A 9936-nucleotide genomic window follows, 5' to 3' on the forward strand; every position below is an offset into this window, starting at 1 on the left:
TCCAACAATAAAGATAAATTAAAAGAAAAATTGTTTTCACTGTTGCTCTTACTGACCACATTCTACCCTCAATCAGATAATTTTCTTGAATACCAGCCATCACTTATTCAATTATAGTTGCTCCTGAATAGTAGCATGTCATACTCCAAATCATACTCTCTTTAGGTTTCTTTAATGTAAAAACGATCAGATGTGAATGCAGATTTTATTTTATTTATTTATTTATTTATTTTTGTTTTGTTTTTTAAAATATATTTTTTTATTGATTTCAGAGAGGAAGGGAGAGGGAGAGACCCGTTAGTTTCCTTCTTGGTCAGAAGGGACCTGGGGCCCCTGGGGCGCCTCCTTGACATGTGTCCTTTGGTGGCCTTTAAATGTCCCCAGTTGGCAGAAGGCCAGGTGGCAATGGGGACACTGGTAGGGTCTCAGGCCCTAGTGGGTGCGCATGTGGACGTTGAGGTTCCCGCGGTGGCCGAACCTTTTCTGGCAGACGGCGCACTGGTAAGGCTTCTCCTGGGTGTGGACCCGCTGGTGGCCACGCAGCATGGACTCGTGAGTGAACCTCTTCTGGCAGACTTTACAGCAGAACGGCTTCTCCCCCGTGTGGATCCGCTGGTGGATGTGGAGGTCCGAGGCCTGAATGAACCCCTTGGGACAGTCAAGGCACTGGAAAGGTCTCTCTCCTATGTGTGTCCTCAGGTGAAGTTCTAACTGTGATTTGTAGCTGAACCTTTTGCTACAGTCTTGACACTCATATGGTATCTTTCTCCTGTGTTCTTTCCCAACAGGGTGGCCAGTTTGCTCCACGGTGCTTGATGCACCCACTGAATTGCACCGGTGCCGTCTGGTGACTTCTCCTCTGTCCAACGACACGGCTCCTTCTTGAGGCTCCTCTTGGAGGGTGGGAGTGTTGCCCCTTTTTCTCTTGGGGGCACCTCCTAAATTCCCAGAGCCTCTTCTCTTTGGAGGCTGACTCAAAGCCTGTGTCTCCGGAATGTGGGTGGGAGGTATGTCACAGGCATCCACACGCTCCAGGCCAGTTCCTTCCTGCGGGTTCTGCTCCCCCTCTGTCTGCACCGAATCTCTAGGACTGCTGGGAAGCGGAAGCTTTGGAGATGTGAGTACTGCTGCCTCTACCCTGTCTTCCATCACATCCTTCTCAAAATTCACCAAATTCTCCGTGGGCCTCACACCCTCCAGATCACTTTTCGTGGGAATCATCTCTGGCAGGAAGACATTCTTCCCCTGTCCCCACACCATGTCACTGGTTCCTGGCTGGTTCCCTGGCTCTCCACTGTCCTCCTGGCTGTTCTCAGGATGTACCCCCATCTGACTTATGGGGGATTGGGACTTTATGGACAAGTCCAACACGTTGTCTGTGTCACCAACTTCCTCATCAGCCATCTGGACATCGGAATTCTCCTGAAGGTACTTTTGCCCTTGCAAGGTGATGACCTTCCAATTCCTGGGTTTCTCCTGATTTCTCAGCAAGACCTTCAGTTCCTCGCAGCTCTGCACGCGCCTCTCCTTCACCAAGACCTGCAGCTCCAGGGGCATGCAGATCATGAACTTCTCCAGCAGAAGCTTATCCAAGATCTGCTTCTTGGTGAGCACATCCGGCCTGAGCCAGCGATGGAGGAGCGCAGACATTGTGTGCACGCTCTGGAGGGGGTCGGTGTCCTCCGAGTGTTGGAAGGCTCTGAAGAGCACATGCCCCTTCTCAGAGTCCCGGTGCTCTTCTTCAGTGAGGTTTCCCTGGGGCGGTTCGGCCGGTAGCAGCTGCCAGCACAGGTTGCCCTGGGGGTGACCATGACCATCGGAAAAGGCCTGGTCTGTAGCCATATTCCCGGGAAACGTCTCCAATGGGACTGGGCAAACCGGGCCTGAAGTGAGCTCCTGATGGTGAGGACCGAAGGGACGGCCTCGGTAACAGGCCACAGCTCGCTTCCGCAGCGCCTTCACTCGCAGCTCCTGCAGCCCGGACTGGCAAACGCTGTGCCAGGCGCTGACACCCGCCTGTTTATATACCCGCTCTGGGCATCACTTCTTGTTCCCGCCCCGCGCTGTGATTGGTTAGAGACCAGGGTTGATCCGTTTTCAATAATCCGCTCAGACATTGTTTCCTGGAGAGAAACGCCTGGGGCCGCATAGGGTGTGTTGGCTGGTGAGCTGCTTAGCACGGGTCTGAAGGGTCTGAAGGCCCCAGAAATGCAGACCCTGCCCGGGCCTGGGTGCCGAGGGGTCACGGAGGGTCGCGTGTTCGGTTCCCTGTTTGGGCACATCCCAGGTTTTGGGTTCAGGCTCCATAGATTCAATGGTTCTGTCTCTTTCACTTTTTCTCTCCCATGGGCTGCGATCATGGGCTATGCCAGTGATGGCGAACCTCTGACACGTATGTCAGAGGTGACACGCGAACTCATTTTGGGTGACATGCATCGGCAGAGACAAAAAATTGCATAATTCAAATATTTTTCTCTTGCAACGGCCGCAGTTTGGCATCACTCCAGTAATATTATTACTCACGTTACCCATGATCAATAATGCAATTCTAAAACCGGATGTAAACATGTACGTCGGTGTTGTGTAGCAAAGATACATAGTGAAAACATCCAACATACATTGTTCCAATATTGACATTAATATAAAAAGGTTAAGAATTGCACTATAAAGAGATTAATCTTTACTCATGACATTTCACTTTTACTAAGAAACCCAACCCCCAAAATTCATCTCAACAAAGTTCACCTGTAGGATCTACAAATTGGATAAATTCTTCTCTCTTCAAGATACCTAAAATACAAAGAGCTATCTGGCCTGCCAAAGAGTGACATGATATATAACCTGTAAACTCTAAAACACTGATCAGACCAATTTTCTGGGACTGTTTATGGGCCTTTGGTTTCACCTATAATGTACAACCTTTGTTCCTTAATGGAGGATTTGTCAGAACTAATGAAATGAAATTTATTTTCATATAAGGCACATCTAGGTATGGTATTGGCTGCACAATGAATTTATCCAATTATGTCCTGGTAAAAAGGAGGACAGATTCTCATTGAACTGGTACAGTGAACTATATAGATACAAGAAAGCTAAAAGACTCAGGAAACTATTTGTTCTTAAATTCTGAAGCCTCTGGGAGAATGTTTCCATTTAAAGAATGGTTCATTTTAATTAGCAAAAGCATAGTATACTAACTTGAGGGCTAGGAAAAGATCAGGAAAAAAGGAAAAGGTTTATTTTTCCACTCCCAATCAGAAAAAGAACACTAAAAATAATATCCACAATTAGATTTCCCTCCTATTTCAATCTTAGGTATCAGGCCATCAGAATGCTTTCATGCAGCTGTCCCCATCGAAACTCAAAAAGTATTGAAAATCCTGACTTGGTCTTTTAGTACCATCTGATGTTGTCTAAGTGTTGTCGCTTTCAGATCCATATCCTACACCCATAAATCTACATGTTGAAATATTAATAGTTAAGAGTACTTTTTAATATTTGATTTCTATTGCTATATAATAAATCACCACAAACTTAACAATTTAAAACAATACCCACTTATTCCGAGTTCTATAAGTCAGACCTATAGTTCTGTAGGTCAAAAATGCTGGTGGGCTCAATTGGATTCAATGCTCTCAGATTCGGTGCTGAGATAGATAGATCAAGGCTTTGGCTGGATGAAGCTCTCTGGAAGCTCTGGGGGAGAATCCTCTTGCAAGCTCATTTAAGTTGTTAGGCCTGAAGCCTTCAGCCAGGGCCCACTCTGGGCCTAGAGGCTGCCTGAATTCCTTCTCACCTAGTCCCTCCTTCTTCAAAGCAGCAGCAGTGGGCTGAATCCTTCTCTCACTTCAACTATCTCTGGTTTTGCCTTCTGCTGCCAGCTAGAGAAAATTTCTTGCTTTTAAAGAGCACTTACGATTCACTTCAGTCTAACTAGATATTATTCTTCCTGCTTTAGTTTAACTGATTTAACCTTTATGACCTCTGCACAATGCCATTTGTCCTGTAACATAACATAAATACAGACCTGACAGCTCATCACATTCATGTAGTCCTCAGGATCAAGAAGGAAATCTTGGGGGTTGAGGAGGGTAGCACTTCAGGATTCTGTATACCACATAATCCTTTTCACAATGTTCTTTCTTTCTTCCTAGACTATAGTTTAAAGCAGAGCCTTCTGAGAAGGAAGACAGGAAATGAGAAGCAGTATGTTAATGCTATGACAATGTTTGAGGTTACTTTATTATAATAACTAATAATCGAATGAAAAAGAGTAAACTCTATTGGGGTGTCATGCATAATTATTTCACATGGATTTTTTCAACGTTTCTTTTAAGAAAAATATATGGACAATGTGGGAATTGACAATTCTACCTAGAAATATTCTGAGTGCTACAAAGAAATTACTATGTCCTAATTTCACGCTTATTACTCCTTATCAATAAATGACCTTTTCAGAGCAGTTAGACGCATGAAAAAATATTAGTGGGGGAGATTCACATCTTTCATACTATTCTTAAAGCACTCTCAATCACATAGAAGTTGCTGGATTTGAACATCAACCTCTATCACAATTCACAGTTTTCCTTCTCCAGCCTCTTTTCTGCCACCTCCACAAAAGATTTTAAAGGAAGAAAAGCATTTTCTTTTTCTTTGAGTTTTTGCTGTTATAAGTGCCATCAAATCATTACTATTAAAAAAAAAAAACCACCAAATAGGTAATAACAATTTCTCTTGTGGAATAGCTTATCTGTTAAAAGGAAGACATGTTGCTCCCGAAAACTCCTATTTTTTTTAGCCCTCTGTTCTCTTCTTGTCCATGTCTCTCATTTTTAATTTACAATATTATTATTCCTCTACATCATCCACAGACAGGAAATGACCTACATTAGAATAGAACAAGTACTATTGTATTATTCTTAAGGCTTTTAAAAATGTTTAAAGTACTCATATTTATTGAGAGCCCACAGGTAAGACATGTGTCACATTTCTTTTCAAAGATGACGCTATTAATTACTGTCAATAGGACAGTGAACAGAAAACTATTACTCAAACAGTGCTGATGAAAGTACATAAATCCACTTACAGTTTTGCACCCTATATTTTTATGATTGCTGTCCAGAATTCGCTGTGATGTTAGAGATTATGAAACAAAGTGGATACATGAGGTAGAAACTGCAGCCTAGCAAAAAAATAAGTAGCACTAGACTTGTTCATTGTCTTTCCCCAGTAATATAGACCATTGTGAAAATAATAAGTAAATAAAGTAAACCTTTGTGCGTATGAGATTTTTATCCGATTTACATAATATAAAGGTTAGAGGAGGAAATTTGGTATGTCATATTGCCATGACATAGTCACTATATCAGGAATGGCAAACTTAATATTCTAGACTTTAGGAGTCACACCGTTTTCATAGTAGCAACTGTTTGATTCTGTTGTCCTAGAAACACAACCATAGACAGTAGGCAAATAAATGAGTATACTTGTTCCAAAAACTTTTTCTTTATTAGACACTAAAATTTTAATTTCATATAATTTCCACATAATATTCTTATATTCGCTACTTTTTAACCATTAAAAAATGTAAACTCTTTTGTTAGCTTGTAGGTTGAGTCTCCTACCATACCATATATTAGGCAAAGAGTACTTTTCAAGCTTGCACCTTGGGGTTGTGGGGGCAGGGGAGATTTCATGGCACGTGGCAGCCACAGAAACCAACCTCTTTTTTGGTTGATAAGAATAAACACAAGAAAGTCTGTCACCTCCATTCCTTAGGTTCTTTTAGGAAAAAGTCAGTATTGTTAGTAATTGCCACTATTATTTTTATTTGTCGCTCATTTCCAATGCTGTTCGCACTTACTGTGCACAAGTCACTATGATAGGTACTTTGAGTGCCTGACGTCAAGCATTTATATATCAAAAAGGAATAAGGGAAATACAAATAAAGACAATGCAAAACATAATAAACTAAGATTATACAGCTAATGGGAAGGCAAGAGCTTGTGTGTTTGGGGATGTGGAGTGGATTTTAGGAAAGGCTACCAGAAAGAGATAACAATTTGACCTGGGCTTACAGGAGGGGTACAGCATCAATATTGAATATTGAAAAAGGACATTCCAGTTATAATTTAGCTACTGAAGTTGCATGAAAAGCCTGTGTCCAAATGTTCTCTTAACAAATGATACTTATCCACTAATGATCTGTGAACTCAAATTCTAGGAACAAAGAGAAATACTATAGGCACCCTAAAAGCCCTGAAAAGTCTCTGAATATTCACAGAAAACTACCAGTTTTTACTAATTATTAAACCCAGAAAAATCCATCCACTTTTCCATTCAATTCAATTCAGTGTCTAAACCAGTGAATTTCAGTTTGTGTCTATCTGCATAAATTTCCACTGTGTTTTGATTTATGCCTGGAATTTAGTATATAAATAGCATTATTTATATGGGGGTGTTTGTACCAAACAATAACAATAAACTAGGTGCTGTGTAAATAGATAAGTTTTTTTCACTTGTTTGTTGCTCATTTGACTTTATTCTAGGTATCTATAATAATAAAAGGGTAATATGCTAATTAGACTGGACGTCTTCTGGACATCATTCCGGACATCCTTCCTGACAAAGCCAGGGCCAGAGGAAAGCCAGCCCGGGTCCTGGGTGCCTGTGGGCGGCCAGAGGGAAGCAGCCTGGGTCCTGGGTGCTAGAGGGAAGCCAGTGCTGGCAGCCGGGAGAAGGAAGGCCTACTCTTGCATGAAGTTTTGTGCATCAGGACTCTAGTTAGGTATATTCTATTAAATGCTCACACACACAAAAATAATTCTGGGTATGATACTAAATTTTTTTTAACTGACTTAGTAACATTTCAGAGATACTTAAACACTGAAGAAAGTTCATCCCAAATATTGTTACAACACATTTAATCTTAGCATTTATTTTAAAAGACCTTCATACTGTATATCCATACTATATACATTATCAAGATTTGTCTACATTTCCACTGACATTTTTCTTTAAATTAGAAAAGGTAGCTAACCTTTGAAAAACCTGATTTAAATCAGTCACCTTAAGATATGCAAGTGATTGTAATGCTAATTTCCTGCAAGTACTGTTTTAGTTGCATCCAACAAATTTTCATATGATGCATTTTATTAGCACAAAGTTTGAAATATTTTGTAATTTCCCTTGTGATTTCTCTTTTCACCATGAATTATTTAGAAGTGTGTTAATTTCCAAATATGCAACATTTTCTCTAAATATCTTATTGTTACTAATTTCTAGTTTGATTCCATTGCAGTTAGGGAATATACTTTGTATGAGTGCAAATCTTTTAAATATACTAAGGTTTACTATTATATAGCTCAGCATATGGTTTATACTGGTGAACATAACATGTACACTTGAAAATGTGAATACTGAAGTTTGGGGATATATTGGGCCATAAATGTCAATTAGGTCTTAATGGTTTCGATGTTGTACAGATCATCTATTTCTTTACTTTTTTTTGTCTTGTTAATTAGAACTAAATATAATACATAACCCTTTTATTTTCCCTGTGAAGTTCTTACTGGTACCATGTTGAAAGAAAAAAGGAAGAAAGGAAGGAAGGAAGGAAAGAAAGATGAAATCAGTAACTAGCTTTAGAAAAAGTTTAGAATAAAGAGGAAAAAGGAATGATTCATACACTTGTTGAAAAATGCAATTTTGGTTTTGCGGTTTGTTTTTTATAAGAAGCAGGAAGCTGCTGGGGTGTTTCTTAACAACAACAACAACAAAACTTCAACAATCAAATAGATCCAGGAGAGCCACCTTGGCCTTCTCAGCCACACTTTTCTCACAGTTTGTGGACAGCCAAACCTTGTCAGGTTGAAAGGGAGCAGCTTGAAAAGGAGGGTGAGGATGGAAAAAGCTGCTGCACAGAATCAGAACATTGGGTACCAACTTCCTCATTCTTTTTTTTTTCTCTCTCTCTCCAGACTGAAGCAAGCCATGGCTGCTCATCCCTTTCTCTGCCTTGCCATGAATAAGCACATTCTTCTTCATGTCACTGTGTGCTCAATGAAAGGATGGCTGAATCACTCTAATCCCTATGAGGTCTCACCTGTGAATGACATGGCGGCAGGGATAGGGGGATGGGGTGGGGTGGGACCGATGAAGTAATCTGGTTGCTCCTTGCATCACTTGTACATGATTCTGTCTTTTTCAAAAAAATGTTCAGTTTCTTGGATTTTTATCTCAACAATGTGGCCTCTGGGCACATGGGGGTTATGGGAACTCATGGAGGAAAGGGATAGTGGAGCGCTCACCTCTGGACACTGCTGGGCCAGACTGGTGCCTGTACTTGTTACCACTATGATGCAACAGGATTTTATTGCATTTGAGACATCCTCATACACTAGTGCTCTTTGTCCTGGCTCCAGGCCAGCCTGTTAGCTGCTGGGCTCTCTCAATACCTTTTAAGAGTTTCAGGGCAAGAAGGAAGGAACAATGTGTTGCGCTCACTTATCTCTCCAATCCCTTGCAACAAGGCCATGCCATTCCACCTCATTGGTATGTCACCAAGCTGGCTCCTTCCAGAGGTCTCAGAACTCAGGCTACATACTTTAATGTTCTCAGGCTTATACTTATCTGAGTGTTTCGAATACATTTCTCTTTCTGGAATGTCCATCTTTGAAGAAGGGAGATGAGGACACACAGATCTAATCATCTCCCCTGCCTCTATCAGTCACCATGCTTCCCTACCCTGGAAGGGCTGCTTTCTCCTTCTTCCTCTTTGGAAAGCTATTCAATTTAGTCACAGCTGCTTTCTTCAAGGAACACTTAATGTGTTAGCATAGCCTGAATGGTAGGTGTTGTGTTTCTCTACTCCGTGGAAGAAACCCTGTGATCTGGACATATCAGGCATGTGCTCAACACACAAGCTGCTGGCTCATCAGGTTCTGGAATGACTAAGCATGAAGATACATTGGTGTATTGTGCCAAATATAGTATTTCCATGACAGATGTTTAAAAGTTTCCAGTGTTGGGAACACAGTTGCTTTTTAAAGCAGAGTGAAAATATTTGTGGGGGAGGAGATACAATTGATTCTTTCTTTTCCTCTTAAAACATGAATGAGGTTATAGATTATGTGAGAATGGGAACTATTTAGTAAATAAATGATATGCCACAAAAATTAAATTATATATACTAGAAACTTATATTCCTAGTTAACCACTCATTTAGCAAATACTGAATTGCACCTATGAATTGCAAGCATATTTACCTTTCTTTAATTTTTATGAAGTGAATTTCTTCCAACCTTTCCCAGCCCACCTGGAGGGACACCCATCACCAGTCAATTGTTGGGCTACTCTTGTGCCATGTCCCATGAGTTAGAGCAGAACCCATGGAAGTAAGCACCCGAGAAATTAGGGAAGGTCCGGTCCTTAGTTTGCTTTGGTCAGTGGCGTTTCTGTAACTTCTTTCTGCTCAGGACCTTCTGAAATAGAGGACAGTGGCTCTCCAGTGTGAGGCAGGGGACAAAGCCACAGGTTCTTCCCAGGCACCGTCTGAAGTGTTATAGGTAGAGAAGTACAAAAAGCAATTAGAAATGCCGCCCTTATGGAGCTTTCATGCAAGCCCAGAGGGTGGACACTGAAGAAGCATAGAAGTGTAAAATAGAATATCCTTAGAATATTATTATGCTACTAGAGGCCCGGTGCACAAAATTTGTGCAGGGGAGGGGGGTATCCCTCAGTCCAGTCTGTACCCTCTCTAATCCGGGACCCCTCGGGGGATTTCAACTGCCAGTTTAGGCCCCATCCCATAGGCCGGGACCACTGGCTCCTAACTGCTTGCCTGCCTGCCTTCCTGATTGCCCCCTAACTGCCCTCCCCTGCTGGCCTGATCCTCCCTAACTGCCTCTGCCTCGGCCCTGCCACCATGACTTTGTC

At 41.6% G+C, this 9936-nt stretch overlaps 1 protein-coding gene across 1 annotated transcript; it reads right to left on the reverse strand.

Moving 5' to 3' along the window:
• Positions 1 to 238: 238 nt before the first annotated feature.
• Positions 239 to 2486, reverse strand: LOC118661719 (zinc finger and SCAN domain-containing protein 5B-like). Its single transcript, XM_036320042.1, is given in 2 exon segments — positions 239 to 597; positions 599 to 2486. Coding segments are annotated over 2 exon segments (1416 nt in total). The 5' UTR covers positions 1843 to 2486; the 3' UTR covers positions 239 to 425.
• Positions 2487 to 9936: the final 7450 nt, after the last annotated feature.

This window comes from Myotis myotis, unplaced genomic scaffold (assembly GCF_014108235.1).
Source record: "Myotis myotis isolate mMyoMyo1 unplaced genomic scaffold, mMyoMyo1.p scaffold_m19_p_8, whole genome shotgun sequence".
In the NCBI taxonomy this organism is placed as follows: domain Eukaryota; kingdom Metazoa; phylum Chordata; class Mammalia; order Chiroptera; family Vespertilionidae; genus Myotis; species Myotis myotis.